This window comes from Scatophagus argus, chromosome 9, assembly GCF_020382885.2.
Source record: "Scatophagus argus isolate fScaArg1 chromosome 9, fScaArg1.pri, whole genome shotgun sequence".
Classification (NCBI taxonomy): Eukaryota; Metazoa; Chordata; class Actinopteri; family Scatophagidae; genus Scatophagus; species Scatophagus argus.
In genome coordinates, this window is record NC_058501.1 from 9,771,358 (window position 1) to 9,793,576 (window position 22,219).

General features: G+C 39.0%; 1 protein-coding gene across 1 annotated transcript in view; it reads left to right on the plus strand.

Annotated features, from left to right (window-relative positions):
* Nucleotides 1-22,219, plus strand: part of dnah5 (dynein, axonemal, heavy chain 5) — a 90,255-nt gene that overhangs the window by 16,082 nt on the left and 51,954 nt on the right. Inside the window, exons 13-47 of the mRNA XM_046400866.1 lie at nt 101-186; nt 751-958; nt 1,104-1,217; nt 1,499-1,705; nt 2,020-2,100; nt 2,497-2,587; nt 2,798-2,943; nt 3,180-3,357; nt 3,709-3,963; nt 5,320-5,516; nt 5,651-5,744; nt 6,407-6,549; nt 6,820-6,896; nt 6,990-7,114; nt 7,345-7,580; nt 7,724-7,942; nt 8,157-8,219; nt 8,529-8,767; nt 9,882-10,029; nt 10,199-10,291; nt 10,939-11,138; nt 11,277-11,430; nt 12,059-12,222; nt 12,467-12,623; nt 12,861-13,073; nt 13,350-13,574; nt 14,583-14,755; nt 16,678-16,748; nt 17,215-17,322; nt 17,550-17,737; nt 18,914-19,108; nt 19,338-19,472; nt 19,660-19,767; nt 20,180-20,333; nt 20,534-20,680. Of these exons, the coding sequence (XP_046256822.1) occupies nt 101-186; nt 751-958; nt 1,104-1,217; nt 1,499-1,705; nt 2,020-2,100; nt 2,497-2,587; nt 2,798-2,943; nt 3,180-3,357; nt 3,709-3,963; nt 5,320-5,516; nt 5,651-5,744; nt 6,407-6,549; nt 6,820-6,896; nt 6,990-7,114; nt 7,345-7,580; nt 7,724-7,942; nt 8,157-8,219; nt 8,529-8,767; nt 9,882-10,029; nt 10,199-10,291; nt 10,939-11,138; nt 11,277-11,430; nt 12,059-12,222; nt 12,467-12,623; nt 12,861-13,073; nt 13,350-13,574; nt 14,583-14,755; nt 16,678-16,748; nt 17,215-17,322; nt 17,550-17,737; nt 18,914-19,108; nt 19,338-19,472; nt 19,660-19,767; nt 20,180-20,333; nt 20,534-20,680 (5,392 nt within the window). The remainder of the gene's footprint in view (nt 1-100; nt 187-750; nt 959-1,103; nt 1,218-1,498; nt 1,706-2,019; nt 2,101-2,496; nt 2,588-2,797; nt 2,944-3,179; nt 3,358-3,708; nt 3,964-5,319; nt 5,517-5,650; nt 5,745-6,406; nt 6,550-6,819; nt 6,897-6,989; nt 7,115-7,344; nt 7,581-7,723; nt 7,943-8,156; nt 8,220-8,528; nt 8,768-9,881; nt 10,030-10,198; nt 10,292-10,938; nt 11,139-11,276; nt 11,431-12,058; nt 12,223-12,466; nt 12,624-12,860; nt 13,074-13,349; nt 13,575-14,582; nt 14,756-16,677; nt 16,749-17,214; nt 17,323-17,549; nt 17,738-18,913; nt 19,109-19,337; nt 19,473-19,659; nt 19,768-20,179; nt 20,334-20,533; nt 20,681-22,219) is intronic.

The window sequence follows — 22,219 nt, forward strand, 5'->3', positions numbered from 1 at the left end:
CTTGTCTCATTAAACTGTAGGTATTAACCCCGTATTCATAAGTTCCCCTCTACTGTCTCTTGTATTTTCTTATTCTTGTGTTTTGCCATTGGTCTTGCAGAACCAGCTGAAGAATTTCATGGATAGCACCTTTGAAAAAATTCAAAACACAGAGAGAGCTCTAAATGTATTGAAGAAATTTGAAAGGTAACCAATTTGTCTTATCATTCCATGCATATTCATGTAACAGAGTATTTCTCATTCTGAACCTCTGCACAGAAAACTGCCAGTTCTCCATCCCACCTGTTAATTGGTAATAGTTGATTACATTCACGAGGCATCTCCAGTTTAAACCAGTCCCTAATCAAATGGCTGAAATAAAAGATAGGATAACTCTGAATAGGCCTTTCTCGCTGTGGACATCTTATCTCATTAAACACAGGTGGAACTAATAATGTAACTGCTGCATTCCAATAGTTTTGCCAGTTCCAGGGTTTTTTTTAATTGCATACTGACTCACTGGCATGATTTACTGACTATTCTAAATGTGTGTTTCCTGCTATGACAAGACAATATGTCATTCTGTGAGAAAGATCTTTTCTAGGTGACTGTAATGGGTATTGACCTAAAAAAAGAAAAAAAAAAGACTGATCGATCAATACGCTGTTGCAGTTTATTCAAGTCATATCTTCATTTTTTTTTTCTATTTTTTCTATAGTTTTCTATTTCTGAACTTCGATGAAATGTAATTTCTTGTGTTTTTGGATTCAGACTGGGCATCCCCGACCTTGGCATTGACGAGAAGTATCAGCTCATTCTACAAAACTATGGCCGGGACATAGAAATGGTCTCCCGCATCTACATGAAGCAGAAACTAGACCCCTCTATTGGCCGGGACTTGCCCCCAGTGGCGGGCCGTATCATGTGGGCTCGGCAGCTGTCCAACAGGATCCAAGGTCCCATGGATCTCTTTCAGCAGGTGTATATCAGCATGTTGTATCTCTGTATCTCTGCAATGAAATTTGGGTGGGCATAGATGTTGATTTTGTTGAAATACAGTAGAACGTTTGGTGCATTTTTCCTTCTTTAATTACACAGTACTGTACCGTTCTGTCCCTGTGTAGCATGCAGGAGTTCTTTCCACACCAGAGGCTAAGAAGATCATCAGAAATTTTAACAGGGTAGCAAGAGTACTGTTGGAGTTTGAGATACTCTACCACCACAGTTGGATGAAAAAGGTAAAGGGAGAGGGGAAACATGATGTGTACTAACTGAATAATTAGAATAATAATGATGTTTTCAAAAATTCAGTTTTTGAGCTTGCATACTAAATATACATATCCATGCCCTCATCCTATACATTTACATAAATGTGTCTTCTCTTATTAACACCCACTGCCTTGGGTCTGTCATTTTTTTCTTTATACTCTTTTCTTTCTCTGCTTTTCTCCCTCTTTCACTCATCTGCCCTTTCTCACACACTTACACTTACACTTACAAAACTACCCAACTTATTCAGATGGAGGATGCACGGCTGGGCCTCCAGGCCTCTCTGCTGGTCAGGTCTCCCGAGACAGGAGATCTCTTTGTGAACTTCGACCCAGACATTCTGACCCAGATCAGGGAAGCAAACTGCATGACAAAGATGAATTTGGAGATCCCACCATTCGCTGCCCTGTTGCAGCAGAAACAGGACACTCTCAAAGAGAACTATAACAAATTGCAGGTAGATATTACATTCAGTTGTACACATTTATACACAGCAAATACATAGAACGTAAGGAAGCAATATGTGGCCAAAGTGCAAGACTGTGCATGTTATATTTGTGTTAAAAAGCCTCATGCCAATGAATACAAAAAGTGTAGCTGATACTAAAAAGCACTGCAGGGAGCAGTAATAAAGGTTAACAGGATTTTTCAGGAGTATTGTCATGCTAAGAAGGTGAATTCAGTTGTACTTACAGCATTCTCCACTGAGCAAATCAACTCCGTTGTGAGGGAATACACAACCTTTTATTCTAATTATCTTTCCCTGGCCAGTTAATGCTGAGTGAGAACACCAGAGTGCGATCTAAGATTCAGAGTGCTTTTGAACAGCTGGCCATGCCGCATGTCGCAAAGGTAAGATGTGGTTTTGTCATAATACAAGATCCATTTGAATTACAGCCCATACGCTGCATGTTATTCGTTTACTGGATAATGGTACTCATACATATATGATTAATACAATTGTAACAACATAGAATTTACCAGTTCAAGATCTAAACTGTAAATAATGAAAATTATTAAATGATTTCACAATGTATTATTTGTTCATTTATATATTTTGCTGTTTTTAATAATATAAGTATATAATCATATCTCATCATTCATTAAATGCATTGAATACATATTAGGATTACAAATATTAAAAGCTATGATTTTAACATGTGACACGCAAGTCTGTAACAAAATGAGACTGACTTTTCACAGCAGCTACTAGACAAAGCGCATCATAATATTTCACTGACTTGGCAGGTAGATGAGGCCATACAGCCAGGTTTGACCTCCCTCAACTGGACATCTCTGAACATAGACAAGTACCTGTCCCGCATTGACAAGGCTTTGGGTAAGCAGAAAATCAGAGATCAGTGTCCCACATTCTGACAAATAAGACATTCTGTAACTCAGCACTCTCAGCATCTGAAAAATATTTACATTAATGGATTTATTGTGCATTTACTGTTTGTGTGTATGCTCTCATAAGTAATCCTCACATATAGTATATATGCTGTTCCTCTCTACCCTACCCATCTGTTTTGTGTTTTTGTCTCTCCAGTGGACCTAGAGCTGTTGATGGACAGGGTGAACGACTTGGTGGAGTTTAGGATAGATGCAGTACTGCAGGAGATGAGTGGATCCACACTGTGTGTTTTGCCAGAACATGAACCAGTCACCTGTGAGGAGTTTGTTCAGACCACCAGGGTAAATAAATGCACAAATAATTGTATATGTGGAGTTGAATTAAAGAAATGACAGATATTTGTGTAATTTCAGTGTTTTTTTTATGCTGTGTATCCTGTACAAAGTTGTTTTGTTTTTTTGTTTTTTTATCGTGGTTTAGGTTGCCATGTTGAAACCTAAAGCTAATGCTTTACTGCAGTGCACAACCTTATCTATGGCATATTTAATGTACATGTCAAATATACATATGTGTACAGGACCTGTGCATAAAACAAGCCCAACGTCTCCACACTAAGAGCTCGTTAGTGGAAGAGGCCGCTAATGAACTGATCAACATGCTGCTGGAGTTTGATCACAATCAGAGAGAGGAGGGGGAGAAGGCTGAAGAGGAAAGCTGTGCTGAGAGTAAGACCATTGACCACGTCGACAGTGAAGGTATGCAAACATTTATCTTTTGAGATCAAATGGAGCAGGATATGATAAGCTTTAATGGAACATACTAGAAAGAGAAGGTTAACATCAAATAGCACATCAGATCCAATGCAGGAAAAATAAAAATGGCATAGCTGATGAATCTATAGTTTGTTATGACTTTAGTTTAACTTCCGTTAATGTCTTCCCTTTTCAAATATTATGTGCAAGATAATCAAAAATCCAGAACCTGATAAAGCAGCGTTTAACTACTTTTTCTAACTTTCTGTTTGTATTTTGAAATTCCTCATTAGCCAAGGGGGTGCTGTTGCTGGATTCATGTTTACTGTAAATGTGTCACCTGTTGCATCTTAGGTGATGATGAGGGACACTCAGAAGGCCGTCTCTTCTCCAGGAACACCTTGCTCCCTCCTGCCAGCGTCGGCCCTTCCTCTCCCTTGGTGAGGAGGAAGAAAAAGAGGGATCTGTTGGAAGTGATGGAGGAGGAAGCCCAGGAACTGCTTTCCTACTTTAACCACCGCAATGTGGATGCTTTGCTCAGATTGACACGCAACACCCTGGAGATGCTACGCAAGCGCATCCACGCTTCCTCGCCTGTGCATTTCCTGGGTGTGTCTCAGATAAGGCTGCTAGTGAAGTAGCAGCAACATTTTGTTGCTCACAGTGCTTTGGCATATTTAAATGTCAAACATAAAAAAATATAAAACATAAAACTTGCTAGGTGATGGAAAAGGACCAAATATGAAACAATGATACAATATATTTTGTCCCTGTTGTAACAAAATTTCCTTTCCCACCCTAACCAGTGGTCAGCAGCCTCTTCTTTGTGCCGTTGTTAACAGTGTGTTTTTCAACTCTAATGATATCTTTCATCACCTTTCACACACAAGGGGAAGAAATTCATCCTAACAGAGAGGGTATAGTGAGCAAAAAAACATCTAATGGTACATATGACTGACACCAAAATATGTGTTGAGGGGTCTGTCTGTCTTCTGTGGTTTCTGTTTGTTTGTTTTTTTGTTTTGTTTTTTTACAAAATCTAAGGAAATTGATCATCCTTCATTGATAAATTAGGTTGATGTACTGTACATTAAGTCAAAACTGCAGGACTGAAAGGCATGCATCGGATTTGGCAATTTTGCCTTCTGACAAGACGAGGAGCTGACACAATGTAGAACATAGTATAGCATCCATTGCTATTTTAATGTCAAGAAATTTCTCAATCTCTATTTGAACAGAAGATTAGACTGTTATTATCAATGGGTATGATCACATGAAATGAAAATACACTGCAGAACATCAATCATATGCAGTTTATTATTCACTTTACATCTTGTTCCATGTGATTTATTTGATATAGTACCGTAATTTTGTCATTGGGCCAATCTGGTTGTATAGGTCAACACCAAGGTTATAATTCATTTTAGCATTTTTATTTGTAAGAACTGGTCATATGTATTTAATTATTTGCTTAATAATGGCTGATTTAATCATAAAATTAGCAGGAACATGTATATTTCTACTGTGTTAATATTATGATTATTATATATATAATATTATATCCTTATTATTTAAGAGGAGTTGTGTTCAAAGAACATCTGAATTGTAGATAATAATAAAAGTACAAATTCCTGCAGTTTCTAAAATGATTTTAATATATATCACTGAGATATAAATAAAGATTTTGTTTTAATGTAGTAGTCTTATAATGGAAAGTCAGGATTACTGGCGATAGGTGTAAGAATGAATATGTGGCTCTTGTGTGTGATTGGAATGTCATGCTAGAGCCTGAGTGAATTGCCAACCTCATGCAAGCATCCTGTAGTTTCCTTTTCCCCAGAGAAAATAGTTCTGAACAGTAAGCTAGGTGATGAGGTTGGTTGTTACCAGCCTACTGAGCTCATAGAATGTCAATTTTTGAACCACAGCATATGGTGTCAGACCTACCCTTTTCTCACCCTTTAGCCGAGAGTGACTCACCCAGCCATGGCAAAAGTAGTGGTCAGCAGGCAATCTTCAGAGTCAGTGTGACCCTCTCCATCCCTAACATTGCCATGGTCCCAGCACTGGAGGAGGTCCAACAGGCACTAAACCGAGCTGTAGAGTGTGTAGTCAGTGTCAGCAAAGGAGTCAGTCAGTGGAGCAAAGAAAGGATCTCCAAGGTGGGTTTGACGCAATAAACAAAGTAATGATTGCTGTAATGAGGGTTTATGTTTCTGGGCTGATACTTTCATGGTCCTGTGGTCTACCAAGCAAACCCTGATGTCTTTTGTTATGTCTGTTGTCTCTTTTGCAGAGAAAAATGAATGAAAAACGAATGGCGGCACTGAAACAGGACAGTTCTGAGAGTGAATCAGAGGATGGAGCGACAACATACAGGAGCCTGGCCGGTATGTAATGACATGAGACCTCAAATGACCTAATCACAGCAGTTCATCATCTGCACAGTTTGCCTGTTTTTGACTTCTCAGTGATTTATCCATATTGTTTCCAGCATACAGACCAGAACATAGATCATTAGCTGCTGCACCAAAGTCACTTGATAATCAGATTTTCTTATTTCACAGCTCAGCAGAGCAAGACCTCATGTGACTAGAGACAGACAGAGGTGTACTGATGGAAATGATATGAATATGTCAGTGCCTTTGAAAGGAGGACATTTAAACAAAAGACATTTTAAAATTTCACTCAGATAGAGCAGCCCTTTCAGTCACATTGCACCCTGGCTAACTTGGAAGTAATGTTGAGAAACTGTGCCTGATGATGAAGTTGCAGGGTGATAGATTTGCTGAAAGGAACTCAAACTTTTAGTTGAGCAACCGGTAGGAACATGTTCTATATGCATTTTCCAGAATGCAATGTTACTGATTTTCCAGTGTCTGCACTTAATACAAGATTTCAACCCTATGAGCAATTTTGAATTATGATAGTATAATGAAATGAAGAATTTCTAGGAAAACAGCAGTCTGTTTATAATGTTTAGATCCCTCCTGATAATGCAAATTCTACATATTCTATAACAACATTTCCTCATTTCCATTGTATTTTTCAGATGGCAGCACTTCAGACATCTCAGCATCTGTGACCCAGGCTATCCCATTCCAAGCTAGAAACTACTATAAGAGTGTGTCTGAGAATAAGGAGATAGTCAAGCTAGTGTCGGTCCTCAGCACCTCCATCAGCTCCACCAAAAAGGTACATGCTCTTTTAATTTCATCAAGAAAACTTAATTTAAGCATGTAACTTGAATATAGTTTGCCAAGTCTGTCCAGAACAAGGAGAAACACTCGAAAGAGGCCTACAATATATGTTATATGTTTGTCTACTATAACTGAAATTTTCAGTTTCTGCATATGATTTTATCTGCATGTCCTCCTATAAAGAAAAATGACCTTGTCTTATCCAAAATGTTAAATGTTGAATGTCTCCAAATTATGATTTAACTCCCGTTTTACATCTAAGCAGGAAGTGATGACTGCTCTACACCGTTTTAGCCGTTACCATCACATCTGGAGAAAGGACCGTGAAGACACCATGCGGAAGTATGACACACTGAATGTCTGATATTCATATCTAACTCTTACCACTGAGAAGTAAGATATTTTATGTTTGTTTGCTTGTTTTTTTGTTTACAGATTCATCCAGGGCAGTCCCTTGCTCTCAGAGTTTGAGAGCCAGATTCTTTTCTATCGAGATCTGGAGCTGGAAATAAACTCTGAACCAGAGTACATCACTGTAGGAGCTTTGGCTCTATTCACAGGTTAGTTTAAGCTACAGTTCTTTCTGGAACTGTTATTAGCTGTCTTTGGTACTTTTAGCATCATCAGTACTACTTGCTTTTGATAAAACTCAACACAACTAATTTTGGTTAATATTTTCATTAACGGTAAGGAGTCTGAAGAAAACCTGATGCCAGCGTGACATAGAGAATTGACTTCCAGTCAGTCAATCACTGATCTCTGACAAAAGACATGCATTTCTTTTTATCAGCGGACCTAAAGATGTCCCTCACCACTGAAACCAAGAACTGGATGGTGGATTACGGACTGTACTGTAATAGGAAATATCGCTCAGAGATGGAGCAGATTTTTGCTTTCATTGATGAGGCAGGAAAGAAACTCAATCGTCAGATCAAGGACCTGGATGATATACGCATCGCCATGGCAGCACTCAAAGAAATCAGAGAGCACCAGATATCTATTGATTTTAAAGTTGGTCCCATAGAGGTATAGCACCACATTAGATCTGTCATACTGTGTACACTCAATGGAAATGTTTGATTAATTGCCAAAATGAGGTATGTATGATTTGCCGATATATGTTGATGTCAGGCAAAAGACTTCTTTTTCCGACTTTTTCTTCCTCACAGGAGTCTTATGCCATGCTTCATAAATATGAGCTATCAGTGCCAAAAGAGGAGGCTGATAAGGTGGATACGCTGCGTTACACCTGGGAGAAGCTGCTGTCACGGAGCACAGAGGTGCAGAACGAGCTGGTGGCCTTGCAGCCCAACTTCAGAGGAGAGCTTGTTTGCAATGTAGAGACCTTCCTGGAAGACTGTCAATACTTTTACCAGGATTATGAGAAGGTAAAGCAAACAAGAGACAGAAAATGCAAGATGCAAGTGTACCTCACATCCAAATATTCATGCTCTAACTTCTCATTAAGCCAATTTATTCCTATCAGTTTCTTTTTATTACAGCATATAATTAACATGTTATTGTTAACTTGTTATTTATCTGTTCTGTTATTTAAAGGAACTGTGATATATTCTTAGACTTAATTTTTCCTTCCTACTTCAGGATGGCCCCATGGTGGTGGGGCTAGCTCCTCAGGATGCCAGTGATAGGCTCATCATGTTCCAGGTGTGCTACTGACAATATGAGCTGGGCATAATAATTTATCATTCATTTAATTTAATCTTTAAAATTTTTTATATTATTTTATGTTTTTTTTTTTCATTTCAAATGATACTGATACAAATGAACTGTCATTTGTCATGCTTTTTTTTGCTGTGTGTAAAATAAATGTATGCATGGAGAATTGAATATACCATTTTATTCCAAATGTACAATAGTCAAAATATGGTTGCTAAGTTGAATAATTTTATATGAATTCAATTTTTAGCACTATACTCATGTGGGATACATTGTTGCCATTCTTCTTCTCTTTAGAATCGATTTGACAACCTGTTCAGGAAGTACATCACTTTCACTGGTGGAGAGGAGCTCTTTGGACTTCCTGTTACTCAGCATCCCCAACTGTTGGAGATTAGGAAACAACTTGCTCTGCTGCAGAAGTTGTATGGCCTATACAACAATGTCATAGAAACAGTCAATGGTTACTATGATATCCTTTGGGCTGACATCCACATTGAGAAGATCAATAACGAGCTGCTGGACTTTCAGACAAGGTTTATTTCCTGTGATAATGTTTACATTTAAAGGTTATATGAGTTTTAGACCTCTTGTAGTACCAGGGAGCTGTGAGTGGGTCCATGTTTCGGTTGTCTTCTGTATGTGCGTGCATGCAGGTGACGTGATACACAGTCCTACAAATGGTGTCACTCTATTCTACTGATCAACATGTAGTGGTAACACATACACGCAGTTTGCTTTGCTCAGTAATACTGAATGTAAACATAACTTTAGTTTGTTTACAAGAAATCGTCAGAGGGCACCTTTTAAGTTAATTTAACTGATCAGAATTGAATCGCATTCACCCAAGGTGTGGTGACCTCAGCTAAACTGGAAGTGAAAGTGACAGTGACACCCTCTAATGACCTGACACAAACAAAACTAAATCAAATGCAGCTGGGAAGGTATTTTACTGATTATATAAAAAAAACTTTGCTTTCGCACATAGTAATCAGTCCATCATGTCACCAGAGGAAGTGAGTCTCCTTTAAATTCATAGACTGTTATATACAGGAAAATAATATGAGAATGAAGAAAAATGAAAAAGAACTGATTTTTATTAGTTTTTCTTTTCCTCTCAGCGTCGCACCTTTCCTGGCCTCATACAAAACCCTTCTCCTGGAATTATCCTATCATTAAGCCTTGCATCAATTCTCTGAAGGATTTAGTCTCACCATTTCAATTCATGTTTATCTTTGCATTCTCTACAAGGGTTTATTCATTGTACATTTGTCAAAGGGAAACTGAAGGTGAAAGAGGCTGGATAACAGAAGTTAAAAGTAAGAGACAAAAGTAGTCTTTTAAAATGTCTCCACTTTTGTGTTCTCCTGACCTGTTGAAGGTTGGAAACAGTTAGCAATCACAAGGAGAATATGAGAATATGTGCTGATCTAACAGTTGAAGCAAAGAGGACCGATCTGGTAGAAATGCTGTCTATTAATTTCAGAAGTGCTGCTTTGAGCTGGGTACGCTGTGCAAAAGTACTGCTGAATAAGTCTCTGTAAAGAATGCACATGTGCACGTTTTGGACTGTGTTCTGTGCAGAATTAAGCTCTAGTTTGGAGGATTTTTGTTGTGAGTTGGTTGACTGTTGCATCCTTTAATTACCAGATGTCGCAAGCTGCCTCGTGCTCTAAAAGAGTGGCAGGCCTTCCTAGATCTGAAGAAAACAATTGATGAATTCAGTGAGTGCTGCCCCCTGCTGGAACTCATGACTAACAAGGCTATGATGACTCGCCACTGGAAGAGAATTACTGAGGTCAGTAAAACAGGGCCACTAACACCACTGCAGTTGAAAAGGTTCACTTAATTGTTGTAATTACAATAATAATGATAGTGATGATAGGTGTTGTCTTGACATTTAACATGAATAGATGCTCTAAATTTCTGCACTTTGACTAAAAATATCTGTCTGGTTTTGTGCCAAGGTGACTGGACATACCTTTGAGGTCGAAACTGATACATTCAAGTTACGGAACATTATGGAGGCTCCTCTGCTGAAGTACAAAGAGGAGATAGAGGTAAGGGAACCCATTCATTGATAATGATTTTGATCAGACATCTTTATGGTGTGACTGTTTGTATTTTTCATTTAAATTATTTGGAGTTTCAAAACAAATGTTAATGCTGTTGTTATAGTCTTAACTTACATTTAATTCCAAAGAACAATTTCATTTTTTAATGTTACATTTACTGTTGTAATGGCTCATAAAAACAGCTTGAAAAGCATGACTCTCAGGAAAACTGGTTAAGATAAAAGTTCACATTAACTTGGGTCCAAACAAGGTAGGCATTTAGAACAGAAAAACTCAAGAAAGTTGCTCGGCAGAGAATTAGCAATCCATTTGCCATGCATGCAGGAAAAAGATGGGAAAGCAGAAGAGACAAACTTCAAAATAAAGAGGGAAATGGGGAGCAGGTGTGCAGGTTAGTGGGGCTAGTCAGGTGATGGGAATGGTGAGAAAGGAGTTACAGCTGTGGAGGAGGAAGTGACTGAACCTGAAATGACAGGAAAGTTAGTATATGGCAGAACCGAGCAGACAGCAGGATGAAAAGTAGAAGCTGGTTGATGTTGTGAAAACTGTGTAATGTAATTAAATATTTAGATGTATTTTGCCACTACCAATGGTTTCATTAATATGTGAATAAATTTGTGTTTCTTCCACAGGATATCTGCATCAGTGCAGTGAAAGAGCGAGATATTGAGCAGAAGCTGAAGCAGGTGATCGCTGAGTGGGACAACAAGACTTTCACATTTGCCAACTTTAAGACCCGTGGAGAACTGCTGCTGAGAGGAGACAGCACATCAGAGATCATTACCAGCATGGAGGACAGTCTGATGATTTTGGGGTCTCTTATGAGCAGCAGGTATGTCAACTGATTCTAATCATCAGTATAGCAGTTTTTATAATCGTCATTAAATGAAAATGCATTTAAACATTTTCTGTGCCGAGAATTTGTGTAGTACAATGAAAGGCTTACATACTGATGTTTCTCACATCCCAGGTACAACACTCCATTTAAAACTCAAATTCAGAAGTGGGTCCAGAATCTTTCCAACACCACTGATATCATAGAAAACTGGATGACAGTCCAGAACCTCTGGATCTACCTGGAGGCTGTTTTTGTGGGTGGAGATATTGCTAAACAGCTGCCTAAGGTAAATTACTTCATAGTGAATGTAGTATGTCATATTTGGTTCTCTCATTTCAAGGGATAATTGAAATGACGTGGTTATCAGACTAAGAGAAAAAACTCAATTCAAAATTGCATTCATCCCCTCAGTGAATGCTTTATATTCGCAATGTCATTAATGATCACAATTCTCTTCTCATGCTAACTACTGGAGCAGCATGTGTGCATAAAGAAACATGTTGCATTTTTGTTGTGACACCCGTACCAACAGGTTGGAGAAGCCACACAGCTTGCATAAGCAGCTCCGCTCATTCATGGCTGTAGCGGTGTGCCATGTCGGGATTAGACAAGTTCTGATTTTCCATGTGACATGCATACTCCATTGCACGAATAGACAGTGAAATGTTCTGTTTAGTCTTTTATTATTGAAAGCAAAGTCAGTGTTAAATAAATAGGGCTGGCAGTAGCAGTGGCTGCAACTTTCAATGCTGCAGCAGTTAGGCAGCTTGGTCTGGGTGCTTTTACCAATGTTGTCTTTGATGATTCTGTGTTCTTTACAGCATTTGTCTATCTGTATCTAAAAAGAAATAATACAGCTTCTGATATTCAGATTAAAAAAAACCCAAAAAACTGACAACTTTTTTTTTTTTTAGGAAGCAAAACGTTTCTCTAACATTGACAAATCATGGGTGAAGATCATGATGCGAGCCCATGAGATGCCCAATGTAGTACAGTCATGTGTGGGTGATGAGACTATGGGACAGCTGCTTCCTCATCTCCTTGAACAGCTGGAGATATGCCAGAAGTCACTTACAGGGTGAGAACAATGGACCATAATTCTAATCTATCACGTACCCCTCAAAAAACTATGGAGATTAAAGTGCGAGTAACTGAAACATTATTTTAAATAGTTCAGTTCACTTGTTCAGTTTCAAAAAAAATGTTTTTATTTTTAGTTTTTTGTGGCAACCATTGTGCATGTACATGGTTTGTTTTCAAACACAAGCTGCTTACAGACAGACTGTTGCAAGTAATATTTTTTTCATCATGCTGTCAAACAGCTATTTGGAGAAGAAGCGTCTGCTATTTCCTCGTTTTTTCTTTGTCTCGGACCCTGCCCTGCTGGAGATCCTGGGCCAGGCCTCTGATTCCCACACCATCCAGGCCCACCTCCTCAATGTCTTTGACAACATCAAATGTGTCAGATTCCATGACAAGGTAAATCTTTGCAATCCCTAGTGTGGTTTCATTGTTTGTATTACACAGTTGGTCTTCAGACAGGTCAGTGAAATAGAACAATGGCATCTTTCAAACCCTCTGACAAGACATTTTTATTTTTGGAGAACGGACTGTCTAGGAAAAAAATGCGATTGCAACATACAGAATAAAATTTTGCACACAAAATAGAATCATCTATCTGTGATTTTAATCTATAAATCATGTCATCGTTCTAAGGTATATGACCGTATTCTGGCTGTATCATCACGAGAAGGCGAGACTGTGGAGCTGGAGCGTCCTGTTACAGCAGAGGGGAATGTAGAGGTTTGGCTCAATGCTCTGTTGAAGGAATCCCAGAGGTCTCTCCACCTGGTGATCCGGCAAGCTGCTCTGACCATCCAGGACTCTGGCTTCCAGCTCATCGACTTCCTCAACTCCTTCCCTGCTCAGGTAAATCATAGTTGGACTCAAAGAACTAATTCACTAAGATTTCAGAACACTGGCAGCCAAGTACTGTTTACTGGTAAAACATGTTGGATACATGGAATTACACATGATTTGTGTGATTATATAGATCTTTGTGATAAAAATTGTTTTTTTGCTTTGATTTCTGAGTGATTTTGTTGACTTTACAAGACAAATTTGTTTTCTTTTGTTGTCAATCCCTCAGTACATTTGACCACTACGCAATCATGTGTTTACTAAATATCTTTGTCCTTGATCCAGGTTGGCTTGCTAGGTATTCAGATGATATGGACAAGGGATTCTGAGGAGGCTCTGACCAATGCCCGATATGATCGGCGCATCATGGCCAAAACCAATCAGCTCTTCCTGGATCTGCTCAACACACTTATTGACATGACCACAAGAGACCTTGGGGCCGTTGAGAGGACCAAGTTTGAGACCCTCATCACTATCCATGTCCACCAGAGGGACATATTTGATGACCTAGTGCGTATGTTGTTGATCATTTTAGTAGTAGTTAATCTGGCAATAAGCAGATTTTTTTTAGCTTTTGTTTATCATCATGAACTAGATGCACAATGTATTTGCCTGTTTGTTTGTCTCCACTTGAACCTTTTGTCTGGTGGCTCAGTATGCTGAAGTCCTTTTCAATACACAAACAAACTCACTGCAATTTTTCTTTTGAATTTATCTAATCAGAATCCCCTACTAGAGAAAGCTATTATTTTGTAAAACTATAGTTGATATTCAGATATCCGAGGGCTTGGGTGTCAGTAGGAGAGTTGGTTCTATCTCACAAAAGTCTTCAAAGCATTCTCATTGTCAGCCAAGAGATATTTAGACCTAGAGAAAGTCCTGTCTTTGAAGTCTTCCCTCCGAGCACAGTGAATTGCCCAGCTGGTCTCCAAAGGGAATAGCACAGGTGTGAAGTAACTTTATTTGGACATGTTATATCTGTTTTCATTTATTCTCCTCCCACACATTTTTTTCTAAACATATTTTTGCTCTTCTATTCACCTCACCTCCCTCTCCTATATCTTCCGTTGTCCTTCTCCTCTTCTTTTCCCTTCCTGCACCTTTTATCTCTTTGTATTTCACCTCTTGATTCATAACTCTTCTTATTTTGCCGCCTCTTTTTACTGTTATTTATATTCTCATTTTATCTGTCTCCTTGACTCTTTTTTTTTGCCTGCTCCTTTCTTCTCTTTTGCCTTCCTTCTATCTAATTTTCATCTCATGGCCCCTCACCTCTTTTCTTTCATCCATCTCTTACCTGCCTTTTCCCCTTTTTCCTCATGCCCCCCATACATCCTGCCTCTGAACTCCTCCTTCACTCGTTTTCTTGCTTTTATCTCTCACCTCACATCACCTCCTGAATGGTGCCCTTCGATTTCTTGTCATTCATGTGCCATATTCTCTTTCCTTCTTCCCTCCATCCTTTTATCTTGCTCCCCTCCTCTTCATCACTCTCATCTTTACCCTTTCTCCCTCCAGTGCCGCCTCCATGTCAAAAGCCCCAGTGACTTTGAGTGGCTGAAGCAATGTCGTTTCTACTTCAATGAGGACTCAGACAAGATGATCATCAACATCACGGACGTGAGCTTTGTCTACCAGAATGAATTCTTGGGCTGCACTGAAAGGCTCGTCATTACACCATTGACTGACAGGTAGAGGGCCATCCATGAAGACATGTACACATATGACACACCCATGAAGGCAGAATTAAAATAATGACATTGTACTTTTAGCTACAGTGACCAGAAAATACGGTCAAATGATAAACAGACACTTAACATTTTAGAAAGTAGCCAGAACGCCTAAACAACCCAAACAATTACGTTGTCTCACAATGTTTAGCCAACAGACCTAAGAAATGTGAGACAGTGTGTATGTGTTATCATGATGCAGACATCGTGGATAATCATGCCTCACTCTCCGTTTTGTTATGGAGAAATGTGGAGGTAAGCATTGTTTGACATTCTTGGCACCACGACATCCATCACTTTTTCTGTGCCCACCTAAATTCTACAGCAAAAATGCCTGAAATGAAAGACTGTCCAAAGGTATTATTTTCATTACTTTCTGTAAAAGGGGGCAGGATTGTCAAAATGTGGCCATTTTCCGGTAACTGCAAATGCAGACTTACTGCTTGCTTGAGCCTTTTACTTTGGCCTGCCTGTTATCTGAAATACACTCATCACCACCCAATCATCTGGACTGTTAGTCAAAAGTTCACCTTTTGGCAAAAAAAAGTTACTTCTAAAGAGTTGTCATTAACCTAAAGTTTTAGGTTTAAAATTGCATACCATTCATATTCCATAATTTGAACAAGGACAAAAAACATAGTCTCACAGAAAATGTGACCTTAGTTTGTAACTACCGTATTTCCTCAAATAGCAGATGTGGCCTTCATTTACCTGAATTGCAGAGGGCACCAGGCCTTTATTTGAGGAATTATGGTAATTAAACAAATTGATACAGCCTTAAGTCTTTAGAGCTTTCTATAGATTAGATGGAAATAAGCTGTTGCCCACAGCAACAAGGCATTTGCTGCTCAAGATACGTATTGGTGGCTTTTCTCTGTGAGGTAGAAGAAATGTTCATTATAGCATAAATTCATATTTAATGGTTTACAGTCTCTGTGGTTGACTAATGACTGGTCTTGAGAAGAAAGAAGACTGCAGTGGAAATCGGAAGAGAAGAAATCAGAGGAGGAGTAGTCACTCTTGCACAGCAGTAATCACCTCTGTCACTGAAAAGAAAATATGACTGACAGAGAAAAAGGAAGAGAATCATACAGGGAGGTAGGCAGAAGTCCACCAACAACCAGTGTCAGACTAACAGACACAAAGATAGAAATATGAGACGAGATGGAAAGAAAAAAGGTTGAGTGTTGAGGAGAAATAAGACACGACAGCAGCAGGGAGGAAGCTACCAGCAGAAATCAGACAGCAGCATGCTGTCCTTATGGCCAAAGGTGCCAAGACAGCTCTGATTTTCTCACTGCCTTCTTTCCCTGCCTGAAACACTAACTGATTCCTTCTGTGGTTAGCTTGTGCTTTGCTGCCTTCCCTTCTAATATTCACTGTCCTTACTCTTCCTCTTTTATATTGTCTCTCTTGCATGCTCTCTGCCGCTGCACTGGGTTTGAAAATGAGGGACAATTAGAGAAGAAGCAATACTGGAATTTTCTCTTTTTAATATAGTGGTGGTCTGATTTGTTCTACATTCTCTGAAGGACACAAAGTTGGTTGCAAGCGCAGTTTCACTATGGTTTTTGACTAGAGGCCAACCATGGAATAAAAAGGGAGAACAGTGTTTAGCTAAAGGGGCTGGGTCAGTTCCCCACGTCAGTCATCCTCTCTGCTGAAGTGTCCTTAAGCAAGACACTGAATACCCACCAGCTTAGGGGTCAGTGTTCTCTAGCTCTGGCTGACCTCCAGTTGCCCTGTGGAGAATCATATCGTATTAGTTTTATTGTGTGACAAACTGAATGTGAGGGGAAATGAAAACTGCTTTGGGTAGCAGAAAATTCTTAACTTTATTATGCCTGTGAAAGGTAACTGACATCTTGTCTGTATTTGGACAGGTGTTACATCACCCTAGCACAGGCTCTTGGTATGAGTATGGGTGGAGCCCCTGCTGGTCCTGCAGGAACAGGTAAGAATCCGGCCTAAAGGATTTACCTTGAAGAACAATCTATGAAATACTGATTGTATTCAATTAGGAAAGACTACAGACATGATATTACACTTGGATCTTGCATACACGACATGTTACTAATGTGACATTTGTAAACTACACTGAAACTAATCATCAACATTGTAGTGAGTGACAAAATTGATTTGTGTAGTGACAAAAAATGGCAATGGAGACTGTGTCTCATGTGTGGTCTGTCCCTGGTAGAACTTGCCAAATTCGAAATTGAATCTAAAGAGTAGTGAAATGATTAGTGTAATTTAGCCCTGTTATGCAATTTTATGTCAGTTTTTCCTAAATTTTGGGGTGATAGTCCTCACTGCTTCAAATTTTCTTTTTTTCTTTCTTTTTTTTTTTCCTGTCAGATTCTCTCAAAATTTTGTTGTGCCTCATTTTAGCATGTGACAAAGCTGCCTTCTGCTTTCAGGCAAAACAGAGACCACAAAAGACATGGGCCGCTGTCTGGGAAAGTATGTTGTTGTCTTTAACTGTTCTGACCAGATGGACTTTCGAGGCTTGGGAAGAATATTTAAAGGTAAGAATCAACATGCAAATTGGTGCTATTATCTTATAGCACCAGAAAAAATAAAAAGGCCAAAAGGGGTGGAGCCCCTGCAGGTTCTGGAAGTGTTCAATACCACAGATATATATTTACAGCAAATCATAGCTAGACAAAGAAGTGACAACTGTGTATATTGAATATTTTACATTTAGTTCATGTGCAACAGAGTGGCATTTAAGTTGTGTGTGTCTGATTTCCAGGTCTTGCTCAGTCTGGTTCGTGGGGCTGTTTTGATGAGTTCAACCGCATTGACCTCCCAGTTTTGTCTGTGGCAGCCCAGCAGATCGCAATAGTTCTCACCTGCAAGAAGGAACGTCGCAAAAACTTTGTTTTTACAGATGGAGACAATGTGGATATGAACCCTGAGTTTGGCATCTTCCTTACCATGGTCAGTGACACAATAATGCCTTTTTTTAGGTAGAAATTACTATTTATGTTTTACTAACACAGTCTTCTTAATTATTCATTGTTTAACCACTTAGAGGAGATTCTCCTGGCGTTATTTCAGCAACAGAAGAACATGTGCTCACTTAGTTGATGGAAATGAGTATTTGTAATGATGTAAATCTTGGCTCAGCGTTAGGTTGTCTGTTATACATAATAACAGGTGAGATAGAAGCTGGATGATGCACATGGGTACATGCACCTGTATGCACAGAGTTACTTGGGCATTACAAGAACCTGTAGTTTTTGCTGCTGGATTTACAGCATGAAAATGAATTTATTTCATTTTCTTTAATTTCATTTTTTTTTATCTTACTAAGAGAACTTGCATTAAATCAAAAATGATAAAATTTTATAAGATGTCATCAGTGTAGCTAAATGAGACCAGAGCGACATGGAACTCTTATTTTACAAGCCATTTTGTACAATATTTGAAACCGGGTTAGCCTTTTTATTAATTATATTATCCATCATTCATTATCATACTCAGTAACAGATCACTTTATCACCTTGGCACATTTGCTATCCCAAGGCAAGTCATTAAACAGAGATCAGTGGAATGATTCAGCCATGTGGGAAGAGGGGTCAGAGATCATTCTCTTTTCCTGTTACTGCATGTGTGTGCATGTACGTGCACATGTGTGTGCATGTGTGTGTGTGCATGTGCCTGACATGCGTGTCGAGACAGTAATCAAAGGCAGACTCTGTGGAGAGGAGGGACTGAGCTGTTTCCACACGGGTTTAACTAGCTGAAGGGTAGAGCTTGCTATGAACTTTAATGATGTTCCAGTGTTAACTTAAGATATTGGGCAGAATTCTGACACATAGCCACTATGAGTAAATACATAGATAGGCATATACTCCTTCTGTGTGTCAGGGTGCACACTGTATATATTGTAAAATGTACAAATTGCATACATGTGCTTTCATGAATATCTATTAATCCAACCCACTGTATGACTTCCTGTGGCTTATGTGAGTCATGTGTTTCTTTGTATTCATTTTATGTTATTATTATAACAGTATAATTGGAGATCAAAGGTTATGTGATACAATATGCAATTACTTGTTATTTCTATATTCATCCTATTTGAAGCTTTCTCTCATTCTGTATAAACAGAACCCAGGTTATGCAGGTCGCCAGGAGCTTCCTGAGAACCTGAAAATCAACTTCCGCTCTGTTGCTATGATGGTTCCTGACCGTCAAATCATCATTAGGGTAAAACTGGCCAGTTGTGGGTTTATAGACAACATGGAGCTGGCCCGCAAGTTCTTCACTCTGTACAAGCTGTGTGAGGAGCAACTCTCCAAACAGGTAAAAAAAAAAAAAAAAGAGTCTGAGGTCTGAGTTTAAAATGTGACAAAATGTGACAGTTTCCTGCTAACTTTCTGCCTCTGCCACAACTTTCTTTTTAGTATTCAGAGTGCTTAATTAATGTTATTAGAAGGGTCTTAGCGTACAGAATGTAAAGGATGGCAAACTTCTGATTATTGAACATGAAGAAAAGTATGATGAATCAAAAATGCTGTTTGTGATTGTCCAGGTTCACTATGACTTTGGCCTACGGAACATCCTGTCAGTGCTGCGAACACTGGGAGCAGCGAAGCGAGCCAACCCCAGTGACACAGAGTCCACTATTGTTATGAGGGTCCTCAGGGACATGAACTTATCTAAACTGGTCAGTGTAGTGAAACATACAATAGTTAGAGATAGAATCAAGTTAGAATAGATTGATTTTGATACCTTTTAATAAGGAATAATTAATTAATTATTGACCAGAGCAGAGATTTGAGATGAAAACATCCTTAGCTGTTTTGTGTGTTTTTCCCTACTTGTGTCTGCATGTCTACGTGTGTCTTTGTTAGATCGATGAAGATGAGCCACTCTTCCTGAGCTTGATTGAAGACCTTTTCCCGAGCATCCAACTTGATAAAGCAGGCTACCCTGAACTAGAGGCTGCTATCGACAGTCAGGTAGGAGATAGTGAGGAATGCAGTATCAAAGAGGGATGGAAGGTGAGAGAGAGGGAATGAAGAAGAACAAAGGGACAAGTACACTGTGAGAAAAAGAGAAATGAAGAAGCTGAGAAAAACTGGGCAAAAGACTAACGGACTATGTGACCACTGTATTTTTCATGTCACTCTTAAATGCCTCAAGATACAGCATCCAAATGATACAAATGGCCTTGTTTGCCTTTTGTCAAGTAATGTAGGCTCATTGTTATATCTCTACATGCATCCTCTTTAAATTTGAATGTGTGTGATTCTGTCTGTAGTGCCCTAAATTTATAAGCCAGAACATGTCACAGTGGTTTTATATACTTCTATTCTTTAGTAAGGTAAAAGTACAACTGCAAATGGGTAAACTATAATTGTCCTTCGCCAGGTTGAGGAAGCGGGTCTTATCAGTCACCCACCTTGGAAGCTGAAAGTCATCCAGCTGTTTGAGACTCAGAGGGTCCGCCATGGCATGATGGCCCTGGGGCCTAGTGGGGCTGGAAAGACAACTTGTATACACACACTGATGAGAGCTATGACAGGTGAGATTTTTTTTGCAAATATCTGGATGAAGTTTCTCTCCCTGTAAAATTTAAGTCACACTAATCAAACCATTGTGCAAGGGCATATTTTTGTTTGTGCATATTTTTGTTTCCGAAATTTGGCATACATATAGATAAGATTACCTTACAAAAGTCAAGGTCTCTATCAGTGTTTTATAAGTTTAATTTTCTTCTCTTAGAGTGTGGTCAGCCTCACAAGGAGATGCGCATGAACCCCAAAGCAATCACAGCACCTCAGATGTTCGGTCGACTCGATGTGGCCACAAACGACTGGACTGATGGCATCTTCTCTACACTTTGGAGGAAAACACTGAGAGCAAAGAAAGGTCAGACAGTTTCCTTATTGATTTACTTGCAGGAATGGTGAGTTAGGATTAATAAAAATGTAAATATAAGTGATAATATATGAATATTTATTGCAGAATATTCTACTAATATTAATACTCAACTGTGTTAATCTGAGAATATTTAATCTTTTTAAACATTTGGCAAGCATTCCCAATAACTCACTAAAAACTAATATTTCAATAATGTGCCTCGTACCCCTGCTTATATTTAAATACCACAGGTGGGATTTAAAGAAAGCTTAGCAAAACATGTATGAAGTGTTTAATTGGCAAAAATGGAGCATAGTTTCATAACAATATCATCTTTTCTAAGTTACATATGAGGAAGAGAGAAAACATGCACTGACCTCATTTAGCATACTAGCGACCTCGGTACAGTAGCTCCTCCTGAGGCTCTCAGTGTTGACCTGGTGTATCTGGTGGTACATTCTTCTCAAACACAGCAGGAAGAAAAGGTCATTATCTGGGGTGGTGGGTATCCCTAATGGTTCTCACAGCCTTATTCTTACAGTACCTGGTGTAAATATCCTTCAGGAAGGGTAAAGCACCCCCTGTTGTGTTCAGCCTTGTGGTGTAATGTAATTACATGCCTTTACTCAAGTATTACACTTAAGTGCAAGGTACTTTACTTGAGTGTTTTCATTTAGATACTGCTTTTCAAATTGCAATTGTTCATACCCTTCCTGTATGATAAAATGTATCTTCACATATCTCTAGATATGCTTTTAAGTTGAATGTCTGTGATAAACTAAAGGTAGTCCTCTTTCATAAATTAAGGAAAAAAATAAATTTCTTAAGCTCAAATCCCGCTTGGTTAAGTGATGTTTGGTGTTGTTTCCATACCAGGCAGTAATGATCAACACCAGGACATTTTCATTGGTATAGGACTGGAAATTTCTCAAATACTCAGAACTTTGTGTTTCAGTCTCTGCCTTGCCTTTCTCATGACTGAGGCAATAGGCAGGGAGCAGGTCAGGCCTTTAAGTACTTGAAGCTGTCTACCTTCTTCACTGAGGACTCTTGTGCATCTGTCCAAAGACCACTATCGGCTCCTTAGTCCTGTTTTCCGGATACCAGTGTGCCAGGTCCTACTTTCCTTCGGTTAGGCCATTTCATCATTGTATGTGAGCAGGTCCACCACAACTGTGTTGTCAGCAAACTCGATGATGGTTTCGAGTCCAAAGTAACAACACAGTCTTGTGTACAGGGACTATAACGGGGATCAAAATGCAGCCCTAGGGTGCTCCAGTGTTCTGAATAAGTGTGGAAGAGTGTCTGCCAATGCTCACCACCTGGGGTCTATCCATCAAAAAGGATTCACATGCACAGTGAGGTGTTTAATCCCAGGACAATGTTGGGACCTTGTTTCCATAGTTTAAAATAGCACCAACAGCTGTTTTATCTTTCTCCACAGTTCATTAAAAATGTATGTGTGCATTGGTATGAATATACATTATGTGTGCTTGCTTTTATGTGTCAAAATATGCAGCTGATGTATTCAGTATAAAATACGTTCTT